Source organism: Plutella xylostella, chromosome 26, assembly GCF_932276165.1.
Source record: "Plutella xylostella chromosome 26, ilPluXylo3.1, whole genome shotgun sequence".
In the NCBI taxonomy this organism is placed as follows: domain Eukaryota; kingdom Metazoa; phylum Arthropoda; class Insecta; order Lepidoptera; family Plutellidae; genus Plutella; species Plutella xylostella.
In genome coordinates, this window is record NC_064006.1 from 2,688,014 (window position 1) to 2,710,670 (window position 22,657).

General features: G+C 36.2%; 2 protein-coding genes and 1 long non-coding RNA gene across 3 annotated transcripts; 1 reads left to right on the top strand and 2 right to left on the bottom strand.

Moving 5' to 3' along the window:
* Positions 1-327: 327 nt before the first annotated feature.
* Positions 328-11,169, top strand: LOC105390190 (wolframin). The gene is made up of 9 exons (XM_048630594.1): positions 328-506; positions 1,047-1,151; positions 1,533-1,632; positions 2,786-2,905; positions 6,021-6,142; positions 6,860-6,967; positions 7,468-8,660; positions 8,875-9,374; positions 9,908-11,169. The coding sequence occupies exons 1-9, from the start codon at positions 461-463 to the stop codon at positions 10,275-10,277; spliced, it is 2,664 nt and encodes an 887-aa protein (XP_048486551.1). The 5' UTR covers positions 328-460; the 3' UTR covers positions 10,278-11,169.
* LOC125490671 lies at positions 3,821-5,017 on the bottom strand. Its single transcript, XR_007267825.1, has 2 exons — positions 4,529-5,017; positions 3,821-4,217 (listed from the first exon to the last, which is right to left on the bottom strand). It is a non-coding gene; the product is annotated as an uncharacterized LOC125490671 (long non-coding RNA).
* A 63-nt stretch (positions 11,170-11,232) lies between the features above and the next one.
* On the bottom strand, positions 11,233-22,407 carry LOC105390192 (serine/threonine-protein kinase pelle). The gene is made up of 12 exons (XM_038111649.2): positions 22,208-22,407; positions 21,316-21,544; positions 19,885-19,964; positions 18,827-18,898; positions 18,516-18,614; positions 18,119-18,185; positions 17,407-17,544; positions 16,761-16,887; positions 16,178-16,342; positions 14,095-14,273; positions 12,951-13,261; positions 11,233-11,681 (listed from the first exon to the last, which is right to left on the bottom strand). The coding sequence occupies exons 1-11, from the start codon at positions 22,325-22,327 to the stop codon at positions 13,071-13,073; spliced, it is 1,467 nt and encodes a 488-aa protein (XP_037967577.2). The 5' UTR covers positions 22,328-22,407; the 3' UTR covers positions 11,233-11,681; positions 12,951-13,070.
* Positions 22,408-22,657: the final 250 nt, after the last annotated feature.

The following is a 22,657-nucleotide window of genomic DNA, read 5'->3' on the forward strand; positions in this document are numbered from 1 at the left end:
AACCATAACGATGCAACTCTCGATACTCTACTTGTTGCCTTGCTGCCCAATTTTTTTGGGTTTTTACTGTGGGTGGTTGTGTGTGTGGTAATGGTGGCATGCTACAGAAGGGCACTCAGCTGTGTAGGCGTCCAAAAAATAATTATGTAGACTCTCGATTTAAACTTTCACTTTAATGCCTACGTTACATACAGTTTCTCAATGATACAGTAATAAATATTGTCACAAGCGGTTATTTCACGCGTTTTTTGTTGTTGTGAAACGTTTATCTCATTTGTCAGTTGTCTTCTCTGTGATGAAATTTATATTTTTGACATTTCGGCGATTTCGCATTTCGGTTTTGCAAATGCAGTTTACAAGTTGCAAATTTTGGTAATAATAGTGTTAAAAACGTCTGCTTTCCTAGATTAATGTGTTCATCATAAAGTACTGGTTGAAACAATAATTTATATCAGAAGATATGCTGCCTAACCGTTCATCAGGACGAAAACGTTGGAATCTTCACGGTAAATACTTTTAATACTTCTTCAAAATTATCTATTTGGGCATACTTGCTGTCTTTCTCTGCATGCGGAATACCAATCAAACTTTCAATTTTAAATGTGACTAATTTATGATAGGCTGGAATGAGTATGTAAGCTTAAAGTACAAAAACCTTGGACTAGCAGATAGGTGACCCTGTATAAACCTGCCCCCAAAGATGACCCACTAACCTGTCATTCCAATTTTTGAAGAACTATAAAAGAAGAAATATATCCCACTAACACAGAAGGATGCTCCTGTAAAGTAACAATATTAGCTAGGTATTCTATATCTTTCAATTCAAATAAGAATACAGTCAAAAATTAATCTCCTGACTAATTGCTTGTAAAAAGTTACAAGATATTTTGCATTATTTTGTGGCTTATTTGAATCCACTGTAGACTAATGTATGATATTTTCTGAAATAGTTATACTTAGCTTTATAATAAGTTTGCAATCAACTTTTTATAACTGTATCTCTATGCAACAAATATACATTGATATGATTATTATTATAATTACAGATGGTCCACAAGGGTCCCTGCGTAGGCTCCGCAATCAGCTGGCTGAGGACGGCTGTGCCGACTCACAGGTGGTGCTTGCTAAACAACTGCTGGCTGAAAAATGTGGTATGATAATGAACAAATATAATCTCTGTATCTTCTAATCAAAGGCAGTATTTTTTCTAAATGATATGCATATGTTGCAGTCCTAAGACTAACTTTACCTGACTTTTGTGTATTATACCTATTTTGGAGACCATGGTGTCTGTGCCAGATAGCCTCTAATAGTGAGAAAGGCAGTATATAAAATATTTAGTTTGGCTGCAAATCAGCTGTTGTAATTTTTGCTGGCTGTTTTATGTGTGCTAGTTAAGATATTCAGATCTTTCACTAATCCATTTTGTAATAGGCTTGAATAGACATCAGAAACATCTCAATAGCCTAATCCTCTGCTGGACATAGGCCTCTCCCTAGGACCTTACTAATCATGATAATAATATTTTTCAGAACTTGAGGCTGATAAAATTTCTAACTTCAAACAAGCATTGGATTGGCTGATTTGTGCCACGGAGCAGGGTCATCAGGAAGCCAGAAGGCTGTTAAGGCGGTAAGTAATACATTACTTTATACAAAAGTAAGTAACTCCTTATTCTAAACAACTAACTGTAAATACTCTATGTTTGGTGTAATAAAAGAAGGTTTTATACTTTTTAATATTGTTTAAAAAACCAGATGTCATTATTCATCTTGTAGCCATGCTTTCTTTCCTCATTTGTGATTGTTTTTAATATCTATTTTTCTGTAAATTAATTGAAATGCACTACACAAAGGCTTACTGAACAATGATATGAGGTAAATATGTGATTTATACTCTCATTTGCAAGGTATTTATTTGGTAAACATTATTGTTTTTATAATGCTCGCAATTCTTCATTATTTTATAACATATCTGTGCCAGTTACTATTCAATCATCTAACTTAAATGCTGCTAATGATTTAGCTATTGATACATAATATTCTTTAGCATTTATTTAATTTGATTTTGTTTTACACAATGAGTTCTCGTAAAGAGTATTCAAAATGGCAAGTGAAATGGGCCAAAGTGTGCAGTGAACTTCAACAAAAAAAGTAAGAATTCAAAGTCTATATATATTTTATGAACATGAACTACTCCCCAACTGGTAGAAAAGAGATTGTTAGGAAGAAATTACATAATATTAATTTTTAACTACAAAATCAGCACATTATATTGACTGCTCATTTTACATTATTCATACTAATTTTTCATTGCGCATTTGCATGCACGAATAGAAAGAGTATATTGCCCCAATAGACCAATAGCGGCCGAGCGTCATAGCTTGCACCAATAGCAATATGGGGTTTGGATTCCTTCCTCCCTTGCCTCACCCCACACTTTAAAGACACATTGGTCAAGCAAGCAACTTCTTTTGGTTGTTTTTAGTAGAATTTAAAATCAAACTCATAATCAGTAAGATTACGTTATATGTGTGGTCACTTACTGAAAAAATAGGATGCTAGCTAAGTGAGTAATTAAACCTTTCTAGGAATGAATGATCAGTTTGGCTTTGTCTAATAAAAACGAATACTATATGTACCAGTGTATGTTAAAGCCTTACTTTTAAGACAATATGGGTAGCTATCACAGACTAAATAGAGATACTACGTATATGGTACCTATGCATTACCTGAAATAAATTACTATTTATTATTATTATTAACTCATTCCGTCTCTCTCGCAGCTGCATCCGGAGCGGCGTGTTGGAGGAGGACAGCGCGGCCATCGTGCGCGCCAAGTCGTGCCTCAAGGCGAGCCGGCAGGAGACCGTGGCGAGGAAGGCGGCTAGGGACTTGTTTGCCAGGTATACACACACGAACACACACTCACACACACAAACACACGAATACACATACATATTGTCGTGCGTCAAGGATCGATCAAAGCGAGCCGGCAGGAGACCGTAGCGAGGAAAGCTGCTAGGGATCTGTTTGCTAGGTATGGACACAAATTATGTACGGACTAGGTGTTCCCGCGAGCTTCGCTTCTGTCTAAGAAGTTTTCCCGTGGGTATTCCGTGATAAAAAGTAGCCTATGTGTTAATCCAGGGTGTCAGCTAACTCCATATCTAATTTCATTGTAGCAAACATTCACACATACTCACAAACTTTCGCCTTCATTAAAGGTTTGATAACTTACCAGGGTCCCTAATATACAAGTAATTCCTTTACATAAGGGATACTCTTTATTCCGTGCATTATGACAGCTGACATAAAACAAACAGATAAGTATACCCCCCAGAGTAACACACCCAGATAAACACTTTGACCGTTAATGAGCCGTTTTCCTTGACAGCTGTCAGTTGAGCTTTTGGGTAAGCCGATAGATGGCGTGAAAACGCAGTGTACCAACTGTCAAAAATTACATAGAGAGCAAAGAGTACTAAACTCAGAATAAGAACTCACTAGTTGTGATTAAATGTCGGGTGGTAGCGCGAGCCATCCTTCCGAGGCTCAGACTGCATGTGGCTTGGGATAGTGCTAAGTATTCTGTGAATAGTTCTACCCGCGCCGTCACGTAGTGTTCTTCATAGAGAAAAGAACACTACGTTTTAAGAGATGGGAGTACAAGGGGAAAAAAAAGAAAAAAATACTTGTATTAAACAGAGGGTACCAACAAAACAAAAATTATGACGTACAAAACTGCCAACATAGCCCCGCTGAAATAGTGATGTGCTTCTTATGGATATTTTTTATCGATAACTAGTAAAAAAAAAAAGTGCGAGTGTATGTATTACTTTAATTTCAGTTTTACACAATAGGATTTCAGTGTTACACAATGACACCAACGTTAAGTCTCGGTTCAACGTTATGTTATGTTCCTATTTGAACACAAAAATATAATCCATAAAATAAACTCGAGATTTTCCGTTGACGTAAGTGCTATGATATAATGTTGAAATAAAATAAAAGTGGAAAAATATAATTATATTTATTTATTATAAAAAAAAGTGTCTGCAGTAAGTCCCACACATGGAATTGTTTTTTTTTTCAATTGTGTTCTTAAAATGTTGTGGTAGAAAATGATTGCCACAAATTCGTTTAAGTTGATGTAGCTTTTCAATAGGCACATAAACCAGATCCTCCTTACCGGTCATCTTAACCCACTGTTTACATCTGCAAACAACATTTTATAATTATTATTAAACAATTAAATATTATTTAAGTAGGTATAATAAAAGTCACTGGTACTTTTTGTATGGAGATCCGAATTAGATTTTCGCTAATTTCCAAAACTAGTAGACAAAAGTTGTTCTGATTGATGAGCTGTGCGTACTAATGATAAATAAAAATATCGATATCGATAAAAAAAACATTCATGCACTATTGTTGGTTGTGCTGACCCTCCAGTTATTTTATTAGACTTTAACTTTTTTATACATATAAATAATCTAAATCCTATGCTTTAGCCTTTAATTGTAGCTTACCTTTCCTCATCCAATGGAAATTTGGCCATGAAAATTTTCTTTTGGCGATCTATACGACCGGCTAGCGGCTCTTAAACCACATATTTCACAAGTTTTATAAAACATAATTATTATCAATAATATCAAGCAACACTAATAGTTAGGTACCTCCACACAAACACTGCACTTATCCACAGTAATAATAATATATAAATAACTGTTAAATCTTAATTTATTTATGATTTAAAATTATTTTTCAAACTAAACGATTGACTGACTGACACTGACAGATGACAAAAGCCAAAGATGTCTATGATAGCGTAAAAAGTACTCTGTGAGCGGTGCTCGCCATTATTTTTCGTACGCGTTCCATACTTATTTTTTCCCAGACTGTCTTTCGCCAGACTGGTGTTCTTTTCTCTATGCGCGCCGTTTGAACGGGTGCTGCGTGCGAGCACTGATTTTCTATTTTTATTTATTGTATGATCCTAAATAAGATCCCAAAGAAATACTTACAAGACAAGATGAGAATGTGTGCCGTCGCAACTTGTAAAAATAAAGGATAAGTTAGCCTCACAGAATAACATATTGTGATCTGAGTGTGTTCTGAGGGTTTGAAAGTTGGTACAACCCCAGACAACGCCATCTATTTCTCCAAAAAGGAACTTTTTTTTTTTTTAACAAACGCCTCATTACTGAAAGATACAAGAGTCGAATAATCATGATCATGAGCACGATAGGCAGGCTCCCCCATCCAGAGTCCTGGGCCATTTGACAGATGATTCCTTTACACTTCTGTATATTTTCTGCCGAAAAATCGACTTCACCAGATTTCTGCCCAGCCGGAAATCGAAGTAAAGACTCATTTGGCACAATAGTTAAGGTTACTAACCACTGTGCCATCAATTTGTCTCTTAGAATAGAATACCAACATTAATTGATGCTTATTTGTACAGTAAATAAATACCTACATATTTACACAGTCAATAATGTTAAGTTTAGTGAATATGAGGTTTTAATGAGGCCGAAAATAAGGCTAGACTTCTCCAAATACAACTAAGTAAATATTGCGGTGTTTGCTCAGTGTGTTCAACTGGGTTATGGTATATTTTCGACTCATCGATAAATTCCTTCTGCATTGTTATTGATGCTGAATCATTTGAGATGGAGATTGTAATGTCTATGGGCATTGGGCACGTAATGGAGGATGTAAATTAATATAAAATAACAGGCATACCACACCCTACTCGCAATATTTGCTAAAAATATTTCCTATCTACTCTATATAATCTATACTATATTACATAGAATCATTTGATTGCTTGTATTGGATAGGCTTAGAAACTACAAAACCGATTTCAAAAAATGTACACCACCATTATAGAGCTACATTATTGAGCTCAATGATAAAGTTTACATATTCCGAAATTACCTCAGTAAACTCTTTAAATGCGCGCAGAAAAACTATGAAACATTAATGAAGATTCTCATTTAATTTAATCCTTACTTACAGTCTATCAAACGGCGAGCAATACATAACTACCCTCCAATTAGAAAAACGTATCCGAGAGATCTGCAACGTAACGCTGAAACAAGAAGCCGAGAAGGAGAGTGACAGTGATGAGGATACTCCAGGTACTAACTAGCTCACCCCACTGTACATAACTACCCTCCAACTGGAGAAGCGCATCCGAGAGTTCTGAGTCGTGAGCACAGGATTCGAAACCTCCGTTTACGTTGCGTATTGCTTGCGTATCGTCAAATGTCACTGTCAAAATGTAAGGCAAATTTGTTAGTTCCAAAAGTGGCATTTGTTTTTTCCATGTTAGGTGAATTTCACCAAACGCTAAACGTATTTAGTAGCCTGTCATACGTCTGTCAGTTAGTACAAAATGTATTTAAAATTTGATTTAAATACGTTTAGCGTTTGGTAAAAGTGACCCTTCGTGTAGATTCGAAAATAGTATCGAATCCTATGCTCGCTACACTGGATGTAGCCATGAGGAGACGCTAGGTACTGGCTCACTGATAATAGCTCACCCCATAGTATGTATATGTACTTATAACTAACCAAAAAACAAAGGATACACCAGAAGGGCTAGCACGGGGCGCAAGACGCGTATTTTGCATCGCGCTTACTCACATCGCCTCGAGAGCGAGCGCGACGGATAACTTTTGTCACGTCTTGCGCTCCATGCTAAGCAGTTATACTCTGATTCACGAATGACATAAGTATAACACGTTGCTTGCATATTAACCGGCCTTGGATAAGTTCATTGAGAACATCCCATCAACACATATTATTTATTTATTATTTTGTACTAATAACATCAAAATCATTTTCAGAACAAGAAGTCCCTCAAGAGTTGGAGGCGGAGAACCACCTCGAGGGTGCACAACTACAGGCGGGCGACCAGACGCACGCCAACGGCGCTCTCAGCACCGCGCCGCTGATAGAAGGTACATACCTTAATGTCTCGGGGAATTCATAAATAACCTAGGTCGTCTACTGGCTGTGGCGTGAGCTACCTTTTCTCCGGAAAGTCATAAATAACCTAGGTCGTCTACTGGCTGTCTGGCGTGAGCTTGGGTGACTTAATAGCTAGTAACCCCATATGTATTTCACGCATAATGGCCCACTTTGGAGGCTAAATGCGGATAATCAGGTCACGATAGATAAATACCGTGAAAGTGCACAAGTATGGATGGATGGAGATAGGTTACTCTTTCATGGGAAAACGGGTGTGATATTTAGTATGTAGACAGCTGATACCCTGAATATATAAAAGGGTATACTAAGCCGAAACCTACATGATTTTATATCTAAGCCCGGTAATTAAATCAGAAAGTAAAATTTCGCGAAGGCTGTACGACTATTGAAAAGTAAATGAATGAAAGAATGTCACAAATTTTCAGAGAGATAGACGTAAACAATAAAACAAAATTTTCTCCTTCCACAGATTACCCCGAGCGCTGTTCCACAAGCGGCGATGAAATCAGGAACCTCACAGTCGACAACCTAGTCTCAGCCGCCGTCGACTATTGCCAAGGAGAATTACCCCTAGTCAGCTATGAGCTAACACTAACAGACCCTAGCCTGAAAGCACTAGACCACATCCCACTACTGCATAGGGCTTTCTTACACCCTATAGTGTTTATCAAAGTCCTGTACCTAAAACTGTTGTACTACTTCGGTTCGTTCTCGTTTCGGCTAACAGATATTGAACTGTCGTTAGTGTTGATAGCGTATTTGTCTGTAAATACGAATAATTTGTCGCATTTTGTGCCTCTAGTGTTGTACTATGTGAGTTTTGTCGCAATGGTGATTTGCACGTTCAAAATGTTGCACGCAAAGCGACAGTTTATAGACTTTAGGAAATGGTCCGGTTTGTTCCTTCGATACAGTGACGGTAACTTGCAGCCGGATGAATCGGAAAATCTGTTTGTGAGGAACAATTTAGGGCCATTCGTGCAGTTTTTCCTAGCTCTCTTCATAAATCTGTTTCTGTATCCGTTTATAGCGACCCAATGGGTGCCTTTCTCCGAATTTTGCGTGTTAAGTTTCGCTCTTATGTTTTTGACGATATTTTCGTTTAGCACCCACGGTAGTCCCTACCCTGATTTCCTCGCTTTGATCTCCTTCGGAATAAACGTGCTCGCTAAATACCCTTACGAAAAAGACACAGTAGTCCACCAAGGCTGGCGTTTCTTAGACCTACACATTCAGAATTACCCCTCTTATATCCTGGGTAATAGTGTAGAGTTTTGCTTGAATGCTCGAGTATTTTTCTCCCTTCTAATCCCAGTGATATTATTTATAATGGCCCGTAGAAGCAACTGGAGTGGTTTCACAATGTACACGTTGCCTCATTGTGTTACTTTGAGTTGGTTACAGATGTTTATAATGTGCTCCCACGGTTGTACCACATATGGACTTATAAGAGGCACTTTGGGGTTAGTTGGTTCCTTACTTTTTGTTCCCCTATTGGGGGTAGTCACGTTGACACTACCTATATTCGCCTGCCTTCAGTGTATAACGTTGTCTAAGGTGTTGTATTTGACTACGGTTGCGGTGTTGGTAGTCAGTAGTCTGTGTATCGCTTGCTTTTTGGCTAAATTGGAGACAACGAAGAAATATGTTACTCCGCTTCAGGTGAGTTATGGCACCTTTAATAATAATTTGTAATTATCATGAATTAGATAATTTTTTAAATTATAGTACACACATAATAAACACCGCAAATTTAAATCATAAACATTTGGGCTATTTTAATATCACAAACATATTGGATTCCAAAACCGGACCCAAACATTATTTAAAACAAACGCTCCACAATTAATTAAATGTATATTTCCATTATTTCCAGCTCTCTATCGGCCTAGTAATGGTGGTCTACTTCGGAAACCAATTCTTCATGAGCTACCAAGACGACGGGCTGCCAGCCGGCTTCATAGACCTGTTCGACGACAAACCAACGATTAAGAGCTTACTCAAAAACGAGTACGACTTCGAAGAAAACCAATACCAAATCAGCTGGGAAGATTATTATAGCCAATGTAACTCGCCATCTTGGGCCGAATCCAATATGGCCGCCACGCAAATTAAATGTTCGGTTCTAGAAGGAACGTTTGTCAATTGGGAAGGCTACGTTAAAGAGGTTAAAATTAAGTCGGTGAAGAATAGATGGAATGATTTTGCGTCGTGGCTGCCCGGGTTTGTGCAAGAGATATTCAAGTGTTACTACGGTGAAGAGTATGCGACTTTGTGTTCTATGCATGAAGGTTTGCTTTCGAGTAAGGAGTGCGATTTTGTGAGGAGGGTGGCGAGGCAAAGCGGGAAGAGCTGTCATTTGGATAATTTGAATGAGTAAGTTTTCAGAATACCCTTGTAATATTTTTATGACCATTATTATTATTATTATTAAATTCTTTATTGCACAAAGTAAATTGGTACAAAGGCGAACTTAATGCTAGCAGCATTTTCTACCAGTTAACCTTTGGTGATGTTGAAAAAGTGATTGGCTTAAGGCTTTGACGAAAGAAGATGGTCTATATTGAGTACTTAACATAACAATGATTCAGGTACTTTGACATAAGTATACATGTTTATACGTGACTACTCAATTTGAAGTACATTTGCCATAGTTATGACGACTAGTACATGATATTATATCTCATATTTGTGCAATAAAGTATTAAATAAATAAATAAATAAATATTAGCCAATTTGCAGCACTTTAGACGAAACATTTGTGTCTACTACAGCGAGCAAATATTTCCGCCATTTTGGTCTAGTTACATGGGTTCTAGTGTATTATTCCATAAACAGTCGTCCTAAACATTTCTTACCATACCATTACGTATCCTAACTATTTCTAATAATAATATGTCCTTTCACAGATACACACACGAGATAAAGCTATCTATGTCGGCCGGTGGCGGCCTCATATCGCGTCATGCAGATATCAACGTCATATTCGACAATTACTTCACAAACTACACCAGGCAACTGCGCGCAGACGATAAAATACGATTCAAAGGCGTCCTACTCAATAGTGAAGACAGCTACAACATTGGAGACCAAGAAACTACCATTAACGGCTATGAAATTAACTGTCTGGAATGCAAAACGTCACCAGGGAATATTAGCTCGAAAACTCCGTCAAATACTAAATTTTCTGATCTGTGTAAAACTATTGTGAACGATTGTATTGTGTCCACGAAGTATATTCTCAATTTTATGCTGAATCCTGTGATAGTTTTCAAGTGAGAGTGGTGTGGTGTTGTTTGGAGCCGCCATTTTGCCTCGGTAGCGCCATCTAGTGGTGATATAACACAGTGTACGAAACAAATCAATAATTCCCCAGAATTTTGGATTCACAACTTGTATGTGGTTGGAAATAAAATGATTATGCCTTCGCAAATTGTAGTTGAATTTGAAATATGGTGCTTTTATCTCCATGGTATAATGTATTAGATTTGTTGTTTCGATGTGTGTTAATTAAAATTACAATAGCCAAATGTTGGCTAAAACATGTAACTTGGTTTGTTGTATACAATTTGAACAGACGAAAAACACTTGCAATTATATTCAGCTTAAAGCTTCCATGTTTTTTTATTAAAATTTGTAATGTTTTTATTAAAATTTATTGAGGTCATCGAAGTAGAAAAAAAGGCGGAAGGAAGCTCGCGAACTAAAAAATTAGGCCTAGACTGACAGTTCTAATACTGTTCTGAAATGGGCTGTCTATGAACCTATTCGGGAAAGTCCCTATCATTATAATAAAATCATCTGTGAAATGCACCATTTTACCTCTAGATATTACTTTAGACTGCGTTTTAGTAATCTTATTTTGTGCCAGTGTGTTTGTTTTTGTAATAATTAAGGGAATATTAGTTTTATTAAGTACTTTGCATTTAGGGATTTTGACAAATTTATTTATTATGGACTGAAGACAGTATTGAATTTATGATTCTGATGGAAAATTATGTCTGGTATGTAATCGAGATGTATTTTGTATTTAATTTGTTAATAATGTTTGTTAGAATTAAATAACTATATTTACGTACGTATTCTCTAAAGAAAGATCTTATTCAACAGTTTTTACATTAAATGTCTGTGTGTTAAAAGTGTAAATAAATATTATATTATTTTCTGTGAATTTATTTTTATTTTACTATATGTTATGTAGGTACCTATTTGTTTTTAAATAATCAAAAAAGCATTTTTAGAAAACAGACGATTTATTTGAGACATTTTGCATTTTACAATAATATTACTTATATTAAAGTATTTGATGTATCATTTTGATTCTAACAATAACATAATATTACCTATGTACAATGGAAGACATTATTAACACAGCGTTAAATTGATAAGTAGGTATTGACTTGAAACGTATAAATAATATAAATATACATCATACACAACAGACCTCGGTGCCATTTTCTCAACATAATACTTTCTCAATTATATTAATAGTTAACCGAAGTTGTGGCCCTATCTACTAGCTGTCCAGCAATCCACAATACTTTTGCATTGGTGGGTCTCTAGTAGTAGTAGTTAACGAAACCGAAAAAAGGCTTTCTTCTGTCAAAGTTTAATAATCATTTCCGCCAGACGCTCACCTTGTTTACGATAACGTAAACTTTTATAGTTTTCGAAAAAGTAGTTATAATGCGGCAAGTTACTTGGCGACCCTCCTTGCGGGGTGAAAGAAGTGGCGGGGGCGAGGTAGCACGACATGCTACACACGTAGAAAAGTGTGCCCGGATTAATCTCGCGATAGCTTGTAACTATTTCTGACGTAAGTAAAATTTTATTCTATGAGTGTTCCCGTAAATGTCATATTTAGCTTAAAATTTATAGTTTGACAGCATTAAAATTTTGATGTTTACCTTCAGAATATCTACCAATTTGAATTTATTTATGTAAAAGTGTTTTATTTTATAAATCAATTTCCATGTCACTTTCATGTTCACTCTCTGTTTGAACTTGTTCATCGTCGTCGTCATCCTCATCTTCATCATCGTTTTCATAAACTTCAATTATAAATCTAAGACAAAAACCAATTTATGTTTAATTTACAATAAATTATAAATAAACAATAACATACCTGTCCAATACATCGTCAAATACTCTATCAGATTTATAATATTCGTCTTAATTTTTTATGACATGGTCGTCACAATTTCTCCACTTTTTAGGCGAATAATTAGAGAAAAGCAACTGTAAGTCTTTTATCTCTTTATCTAAGTTAGAGTCAATCGACGTTCTTGCGAGCTCGCCTTTCACGTACCGCCACACAAGTTCAATAGGATTTAATTCCGGGTGGTATGGCGGTAGGCGAAGCACGATATGACCATTTTCTTTCAAAATTTCATCCTTTTTGTAATTTTTCTCCGTGTTTTGCTCATTAATTACTTTCATTAAATCACATAAATTTTGGTTGCTTTCCTAGTTACAAGAACTGACAACTGACGCACTGTCATATGGACTCTTCGTCTTTGTTGTTTACTTTTTCGTATCTGACTGCGCAGTACCAACCTTTAGCCGCGTAGCATGACTGATCCGGTACGCTGTTCTACAAGAAGCCCCTATATTGAGACATTATACGATTTGTTGTTTTTAACGTTATTTTGTTGACGAATTATAGATACCTAATAATAATATAATGATAATATTAAAAAGGCCTCAACACTCATCCTAAGACTAATGGTCTCGGGATCAATGATCTCATGTGGGTCGCACTCAAATTATGACAGACTATATAAGACATGTGGCCGCCTCGGCTGCGCGGCCGAGACTGCCGTAACAATGACATGCAATGCACGCGTTGCCCTTCCCCGCTACCCTCCCGCTACCCGCTGTCGTCTTGGGTACCTCGTCCCCTCCGCGTCTTTCACCCCGCAAGGAGGGTCGCCAAGCAACTTGCCAATCTATAGTAGACGTACTGACGACGAACTACTTCAAAGTGGATGTACTTTGAAGTAACACCTCATTTATTTTCGCAGCAATTTCAGTTAGTCCCAATTTTTATTTCTTCATAGGTAGCCCTATGACCTATGCTACTTGATTAGCCATATTAGTATTAACCAGACTATGCAGAGCCTCTATTTGCCTGTAAACTGTGAGCATGGAAGGTCGTTGTCTCCTGGCCGGTTCTGTGCAGGCGATGCCTATGGCCACCATCGCAGCACAAAGCTGCGGGTTTGAGTCGTTTGTCGCCCGCAGTATCGGGTCTTCTAGGTTTTCTGTGGAAGAAAAGGTTGAGCTTAGTTAGGAGCCGTAGATAAACTGTATTTGTGGAAGGTTAATTGAGGTTCTGTGAGGTGAATGAAAAAGGTTTAGTACGGGCTTATAGCCCACAATTTTACTTTATCACACTGTGTTTGAATTTGCATTTTCAGATAAATAGGCACACTTTGCTAGAGATTTGTAAATTTCGTTTGGTATTTAATGCTTCACTTCGCTTGGCTGTAGTTTTAGAAAAGGCAGGTTTGGTTTGTATTGCCTGTGTTGACTATATGTGTAGGTTTAAAGAAATGCGGGGTTTCTAATTCTTATCTGAAGAAATCTACAGGCTTCTTCCAAAAGATTATTCGACGACTGTCGCGGCGACTTATTAAATAATGCTTTAAGTTTTTTGTGTTAGGTAATACAGCTATTATATATAGACATAGACACATCGTTTATTTATTATTAGTGTTGATAGTTTATTGTGTGTGTGTGTGTGTGTGTGTGTGTGTGTGTGTGTGTGTGTGTGTGTGTGTGTGTGTGTATGTGTTGTGTTGTGTTGTGTTGTGTGTGTGTGTGTGTGATAAAATAATAAAAATAATACCTATTAAAATAAAATAATATTAAAGATAAAATAATAAAAATAATATTAAAATAAAATACACAATAAGGCGACAAGTGCTGCAAGCTTAAATACACGTCAGCTACTGGCGGAGTTTAAGCTTAAATAGGTGCTTGGACTTAAGCTTGCGCAGTGGAGGGGGAATATTGTTCCAGCACTTTGTCGCCTGGTACTTAAAGCTGCCTCGGAAGTATGGATTTAGTATCTAAAGGCTAATTAGCTACTAGCCTGGTGGTTCGGCCCTGGCCTGGTCCACCAGCAGCGCGGGGCTGGCGGTGCGCGAGCAGGCCCCGCGCGCCGACACCGCCTCCAGAGACAGTACTCCAAACGAGTAGGCGTCCACCGCCGGTGAGAGACACCGGGCTGTGAGGTACTCGGCTGGTAAGTAGTAGCGGGTGCCGTGGACCCTGTAGACAAAATATGGTGTAAAAATAAAAAATGTGGAAAAACGCCATCTAGCGGGAATCACCTGAACTCAATGCTTATTATGTTAGCTGTTTTAGCTTATAACGCCATCTAGCGGAAATTACCTGAACTCAATCAATGCTAATGTATTAATTATAGTTCGCTGTTTCAGATTATAACGCCATCTGGCGGCAGTCACCTGAACAGTTCATGATTTAGTTAGATGGCGTTATTTTGCCAAATTTACCGTAAATTTCTGTTTTAACCTCTAGAATGCCGTGTGCCAGATCTGTCCCAACCCCCCTTGTCTGCCTAGTGACAGATCTGTCCCAAGAGCACTTCATCGCGATTTTTGTGATTTTAGTTAGTAATTAGCACGAAATAGAGTATGAAATCACCTGTAATTTATTCTATATGAATGAAACAACCATCGACATCATTCATTGAGTCAAAAACTTCACTTGTTTACTAGTAGCGCGAAATTCAAATTTTGGTATCTTGAACAGTCTTTGTACTCGCGACTGTTGGTAATAAAATAGTGATTTCGTATGGAAAAAACGTCAAAAGGTAAGTAAATACTATGTTTTCTTGTTATTTATTCAATTTTGAAGGTATAGTGATAAATCAATAAAATAAAAAATTACAAAAAATGTAGTTTTTATCGATCTAAAATTGTACCGGATTATTGCCTGAAGGGTGCGTAACTTTCTAAACTGTTTTCTAGTCTTTTATGTAAAAACATCAATAAATTATTTATTTCATTTATAAAGATAATTTTATTGATAATACATATTTATATCGGTTTATTCAATAAATAGCCAAAATATTAGAGAATATCTATATTTATCAAGGTGCATCCAAAATTCACACACACACATACGCAAACAAAATGGCGGCCGCTCGTGTGTGTACACGAAGTGCGTTGGGTTGTTATACAGCGTGTTTTATTTTTTAGGATCTTCGCTCTAGTGAACGTGAAGTTTAGGCTCTTTAGAATTATATCGGTGTGTAGATGAGTCTGAGAGGGTGATCACCTGTCCTATTTATATAAATAAATATATGTATTTATATATGTATATATTTATAGTATCATATTTGTGGAAAGTAGGTTAACAAATAACTAAATATGATTCAGTAAGTAACTTACTTTTAAGTTTTTATAATTTAGTATGCTAAAATACGAAACATTATAAAAATATTATCATTCATGTTTTATTTCATCAAAAGTGAACACCCTTGATTTGGGACAGATCTGTCACACGGCGCACTGGAGCAAGCCCTTGTCACGCACACATGCACATGTACAGAAAATGGAGTCTTTTGAAATAAAGCAAATTATAATCAGTTTTCAAAATGTAAATTATGAATCTTTTTACTCTAGAGTTTATATTTTATTGATATCAGTTGATAGCTATATAATCTCTTCAAGTAATAAATATAAAAAAACCTGGATTGAAACTAAAATTATATTGAAATAGAGGTATATTTCTGTGATGGGTGCAGTTTCAAGTAAAAATCTGTAATCAAAGACCTATAGAAATCAAATAAAACAACTATAACCAATAAAATTCATTGTAACACGTTCATTAGTTATCTAACAATAAATTACAATCGATACATTATTGAGTACCAAACAATAATACCCAAATATTCATATAAATGTGATTCCCGCGCGGGCGCTCTTTACTGTCAAAAAGCGCCGGCAGACGGCAGTTACATGTGTGCGCGGCCGTTCGGCATAGGAAAGGTTAATTTATGATGATAATAAACATGATGATGATAAACAACAATGTCTAGACTAGTGATTCGTATGAAAGCTATGGACTATAACCGGTTTTAACCCAGAACAATATTTAGTCTACATTCATAATAAGGGGGTTAAAGTTTAAAAACATTTCTTACTTACCTAGAAACTTTCAAATGCGATCTCTCTTCCCCATAAGGTCCTTTCCTGGCCAATCCAAAGTCTCCAATCTTGGGCATAGTACACTGGTCCAGTAGAATGTTCGCCGGCTTGATGTCTCCATGGATAAGAGGTGTGCCGGCCATCGTGTGGAGGTATGTGAGACCTCTGCGGAGTTTAAAGGAGATTGCCTTAGTTGTCTTATTTGATGAAAACCTTTGAGGCAGCGAATCTCAAAGCTAGTTATATAATTTTAAAAATGCATGTTTCCATTTCCTTTGATAAAATAAACTCTTTCCAAAATGGTGGTCCAATCATTTGATTTATTAGACAATCGATAAATGTAACAGTTATCAAACAATCAAATGGTAGAGTTATATAAAGTTATATTTCATTGTTATTAAATAACATATTATTATTTATATGATGTAAAACCAATTAATGCTACGGAGTTAGGGTGGTAGACCCAAAAATTCAAAATCCATTCGGAAAAGTTATAAAAATATTCCCTTCCCTAACTGCACCAATACCAAGCCATAGTTATTAGCCATAGTGGGCATAGGTTATTAAATAAATATTATTTTACCTGGCAACCCCCAGCAGTATGTTGTACCGCTGGCTCCAGCTCAGCGGCGGGTGGTGCGTTTTCCGTCGAAGCCTTTGTTCTAGGGACCCGCCCAGCATCAGCTGGTACACTAGACACGCCTCTTGACCTGGAATGTAGGGGGATAAGGTTTAGTATTGTGCCAGAATACTTAAAGAATTTTGGAAAATTTTAAATTTACTGCACTACTTAATAACTCACAAAAGTAGACAAAATTTATTTGTTTTGTTTATCAGTATTGCCAAATTCTAATTCATTGTAACCAGATAATATAATTGTTCCGGCTCCATAAATAATCTATAAGTCCACATTTGTACCTTGCCAAATATAGAAATCGTCCACCAACCTACACTAAGCTCGCTAGGCCTAAAACCCTTCTTTCATTGGAAGGAGACCCGTGGCCCAGCAGTTGGGACGTAATGGGTCGTAATGAAATATAGAAACAGCCCATAGTCAAGTAGACTTAACCGGTGGTTTGTGAAGTTTGACACCATGCAAAAGTGTAAATATACAATACATACATATAATTTACGAAGTCGATTTTATCTGCCTTGTGCCTTCAAGCCATCTAGTCTATCACTGAAAATCCCTGTCAGTAATACCTACTGTCTGAAAAGATAATAATTACCTCCAAGACTATATCCGTAGAGCGGCAAAATATTGTCATGTCGGTACTGGTTGAGGCACATTTCTCTGATCAACTCTCTGTTCTTTCCATCGTTGTCTCGTAAGCGTTTCACTGCTATTGGTAATAACTTCCATTCTCCTGAAATAAGGTATTAAAAAGTTTTAAAAGATGCCATAAAGCGATGTCATTGCAAACTTTTATGAGGAGGTACCTACTTACTTACAATAATTGGAATTACAAACATCCATAGCAACGGAATTGGTATACATATTTCATTCTCCATATCGAAAAGCAAAGACTAGTTCTAAAATTAATAGGACTGGTAAGAAAACATTGTTTGATTACCTAAACCACTAACTACGTCTACGCATCAGATGAATTGGAATGTATTGCCAACAAAACATTATTCGAGAGAAAGTGTAAAATAACTGAATAGCAATTTGGACACAGTATTGTTTATGTAAGTACGTAAGTACTTAAGATGAGCAAGCATACAACGTAAACATATGTATACCTTTCAACAAATTGGGTTTTATTGGTAACATTTTTTTTAATACTTAAGTATTGGATGAAATTAGCAATGTTACAAAATTACATACGAGATACGTATAGAGGTAAATATCTCTTTCTTGCCAAGAATGTTGTTTATACATTTCATTCAACTAGAATAACAATTTATTTTAGGTTAAAACAAAACTCAGGGAAACCTCACCTTTATAGACCTGTCCAAAGCCGCCTCGACCGAGTAGATTCGCTTCGCTCCAGTTGTTGGTAGCTTCCTGCAAATATAATACAGAAATCACTTGATTAAGTATATGTACATGTACAATCGATAAATTATGGCCTTTTTGGCGGACAGCAAAGTTATACGTAAGTTATATATTATGGTGTATAATTAAGTATGATTGCTGTCATTGTCAAATAAAGTTTTATCTTTCTTTCTTTCTTTATTATTGGCTGATGATGTAAAAGCATACATAAGTTGCCTGCAAGAGATCGGAGTTAGCTTTAAGACCGCCTAATGTACATTGTTCCTAGTCTGAAAGTCATATTTTTGCAAGTTAAATTTATGTGGTGTTGATTTTCTAAATATAATATGATACACATACCTGTAGGTCTTCATAACTAAGCATGGGGATTGCTGAAACATTTTTGATAAACTCGTCGTGCATTGCCGTGGCTTTCAGATCTACCGTGGATGATGTGTTCTGTAAAGAAAAATACTTTAGTTTTTTAAATCAACCAAACCTGCATTCCAAATCCAATCCATAGCTATCCATTTCGGAACTATGATATCTTAACACACACAGGCTTATTTGCAATGCCTTGATTGGAATTTGAGACATTTGTATATCTCGCTGATCTCGCATTTTTTGTCTGAATAAAATTTTGGCTATAATTATGTTCCTAAAACACTTACATCTGTGCTTGAATCGTCCGTTCGAGTATTTGCATTTATAACTCTGCTACTAGATGTAGGCATCTGTTCACCCTGTGGACATAAAATAATATAATATAAAACTACAGAACACTTATATCAAGAATGAAAAACAATATGGCGGCCTTCTATGAACATGTTGCATTTATGAACGAATGATTAGAGAGGATTCGGAGCGCCTTGTCGCACCAGACCAATAGCGAGCGAGCGGTTTTGACACATTCCGCCCGCGCCTCATGCCCTCATACCGCACTTTAATAATGAATACTGGATACTCTGCCTAGTATTCTTATTTAGTTACTCTCTGCATTATTATACCATGCTCTCTGCGGATCGCCAATACTGCGGAATTTTAGTTCGAACATGATACTGTAGTTAGGTATGAGCGTTAACTTTACATGAGTCATACATAACATTGTTTACTGTAAATCTTCACTGAATGGATATTTATAAATGAATGAAATTGGTTCTAACTAACGACTAAAATAACATAAAAGAAAATAAGAAATATGTAACTTTAAATATTGAATTAACACTTGGCTTGGACGTCTGCTATATCAAAGTTACTTAACTACTATTTCTGCTCGACATATACCCCTCACAATGCTTCACATACCATTGGTTAGTCAGAAGTTCTTTGCAGAAACCTAATTTACTACAATGTCTGCAACCATATATAATTATGTTGTAGTTATCTAGAATGATAAGTTCTATATCCGGATTAAACTACGTAAGCATTTGTCCATTGAAGCATCTACGCAGATCGCCGGCCGCCGGTCAGATTATTTTATGTTATGCACTAGATATGTAACGAGAAATATAACTCACAGGTATAGTGCCCAGATTATCATTATGGAGGGACATTTTTAAATGCGGAATTAAGAATAATAATAAATTAATACTTCACAACATATAAGTTAAAACAATAGACATACTCACATGAAACAACAACATCATAAATATAAACGCTTATCCAACCTACCTAAATATGCAAATACAAAACAAAACAAGATAAAATATGTAGAAAAAGACATAAGTACCTTTTCAATGAGCATAACAGGCAGAGGAATGGAGCTTTCGCTGCCCAGAGGCCTCTGCATTTTGGCTTTATTCGCATTTTCTGTAACAGCCAGAGAACACATTTGTACCGCAAGCAAGCTTCCACTGTTTGATAAGGGAATGTGTATGAGTAATATTATGCATCACACAGTATAATAAACAAGTGCGCCAAGCAACAATCTGCCTTGTACTGCTAATCTTAGAATTTTAAATAAGATTAAACTCTTATGTCAACCGTTGCAGATTTTCCTCATAGTATTGCCACACACATCAGACTTTCTACTGTTTGGTTTTATTTACTTTGTGTTGGGAAATGTAAGAGATGGATTTCCCAGCTACTTGCTTAAGTTATTGTATCTATTACATAATTAGGTTTTATAAAGTTATTGCTATATTACTGAATCCAAACAAAATTATTAAAAGCATTTCTTAGGGCTGGCACCATACCTAAAAGCTCCTTAAAAAATCTTTTCAAAAGTGGCAGGACAATCTGAAGGGCTAGGCTAGCACGGGTTCCCTACGAGTCTTCGAAACTCATTTTTTCGAATATGCATACATCGACAACCTTAAACCGAAGCTTTCATAGTGCGATGGCTTGTTGCTTCGAAGGATTTTTTGTTCGACGTATCTTAACACCCAACATCTTACTACGGCATATTGTTTCTCCAACGTTTATTTGTTCGATGTAACGATACTTCGAAAATTTTTATACAACCGTCTAACAGTTACAATTTCTTGTAGGTACAACATATATATACAATGAAATTGATGTAAGTACAATAACAAAATCTCAAAGAATCAAATAATAAAAAATCAAAAAGTCACGTTTAAAATTTATAAAAATTATGTATGTATATGTATGAATACATATTTGGATAGGTACGATAACGAAAACTCAAACAAAACATGCTGAACATAATATCAATACTCTCAAATTTATTACAGAAAAATGTATCTACAAAAGTGTCGAAACATATATTGTTTCATTGTATTATATGTTGTATCTACAAGAAATTGTAACTGTTATACGGTTGCATAAAACTTTTCGAAGTATCGTTACATCGGACAAATAAACGTTGGAGAAACAATATGCCGTAGTAAGATGTTCGGTGTTAATATACGTCGAACAAAAAATCCTTCGAAGCGACAAGCCATCGCACTATGAAAGCTTCGATTTAAGGTTGTCGATGTATGCATATTCGAAAAAATGAGTTTCGAAGACTCGTAGGGAACCCGGCTAGCACAGGGCACAATTAAGATGTGTCAAAAGTTTTGCATTGCACTCTCTCTCATGTCGCAGCCTCAAGAGTGAGTGTGATGGAAAACTTTTGTCACATCTTAAATGGGCTTCGTGCTAGCCTTTCTGTTTGTCTTAGTAATTTATCAATTAATTTAAAGAAACAAAACATTACCATCCACAGCAGCGGTATCCTTCTCCCGTGACACGCTAGAGCTGTGCTTCCTCAGCAGCTTGTGGAACCGAGCATCCACCACAGGCACCAACAGCTTCATGGCGGTGACATACTTCATGCGGTGAAGCAGCACAAAGAGCTCCTCCACACTGTGGTTGAGCTGGCCCCAACGAATGAATAGCTGGTTTGTAGGGGATGTGACTTGCCGACGAGCTTCCTGCTCGATGTCCTATGCAGAAAGTTTTTTTTTATTACATACATACTGGTTGGTGAATAGAGTAATGTAATTGTTAATGTTCTAACTCTAACTAATAATGTGAATATAAAAATTTGTGAGCATGTGTGTATGTTCATGGAAAAATTAGGCAATGGGTTTAGATGAAAGTTTACAGTAATATAAAAACTCTTAAACATTAGAATAATGGAAAAATGTTATCCCATCATTGATGCTTTCAATTCATATATGTTCCCTTCTTTAGGTAAGTTAATGTCATAGAACCAATGTTGTAAATATAGTACTATGTTAGGTAAACAAAACAGATATCATTGTTTATTTACAAATAGTTATCATGATAATGAAGATTTTTAAGTATCTAGATCAGCCCTAACTTCAATACTTTTTAACTAATGATAAAGTTAACAGGATGAATAAATACAAACGAAATGAGCCATTATTGTAGAAAGTTAAAGAAAAACATCCAATCACAAAACATCATTACCTAAATAGCAAACCGGTTCCTAAACTTTGAATCAGCTAATAGGCTCATTAAAGACGATAAAATTGTCCACATCGAAGACCTTTCGTGCTTTAATACGAAAACAAACACGTAATTCCCCGGAATATATCGGGGGAAAACCAAACTTAGTTCTCTGAATGAAAATTGGTACTCACGATTATGTCGAATGGATAGTACTGCATGTGGTCCCCGGCCAACTTCTTCCAATCATCGTCGATGTCCAATAACCTACACAATTCCTTGTTAATATCGTACGGTAATTCGTATATTTTCATTTTGAAATGACACAGAATTTTAACAAAAACAACGTCAACATCCCACCGCTGACCAAATTCAACTGACTTTTTTGTTTTTTTATGCAATACCTGTCAAAATGCTAGGCCGCCAAATTAAAAACAACACCTGTTGATACAATAAAAGAGACAAATGAACATAAATAAGGCGCTAAAACGAGACAAAATAAAAATAAACAGTTTGATTCAAATTGGTCGGGTAGCCATTACGTTCCGTTACCCGATGATTATTGGAACTGAGGAGTAAAATAATGGCCAGCCACTGCAGGCAGCATGCAGCAGGCTGATGATAATGATGATGATTGATGGGCT

Excerpts from the sequence above, each read along its gene's own strand:
- LOC105390190 (XM_048630594.1), top strand. The coding sequence starts at position 461 with ATGCTGCCTAACCGTTCATCAGGACGAAAACGTTGGAATCTTCACG. Across the intron at positions 507-1,046 it reads AAAACGTTGGAATCTTCACG|ATGGTCCACAAGGGTCCCTG; the intron begins GTAAATACTTTT and ends TTATAATTACAG. Across the intron at positions 2,906-6,020 it reads GCTAGGGACTTGTTTGCCAG|TCTATCAAACGGCGAGCAAT; the intron begins GTATACACACAC and ends CCTTACTTACAG.
- LOC105390192 (XM_038111649.2), bottom strand. The coding sequence starts at position 22,327 with ATGAAAATATACGAATTACCGTACGATATTAACAAGGAATTGTGTAGG. Across the intron at positions 17,545-18,118 it reads CTTTGGACAGGTCTATAAAG|GAGAATGGAAGTTATTACCA; the intron begins GTGAGGTTTCCC and ends ACCTTATTTCAG. Across the intron at positions 16,343-16,760 it reads ATACTGCTGGGGGTTGCCAG|AGGTCTCACATACCTCCACA; the intron begins GTAAAATAATAT and ends TAAACTCCGCAG.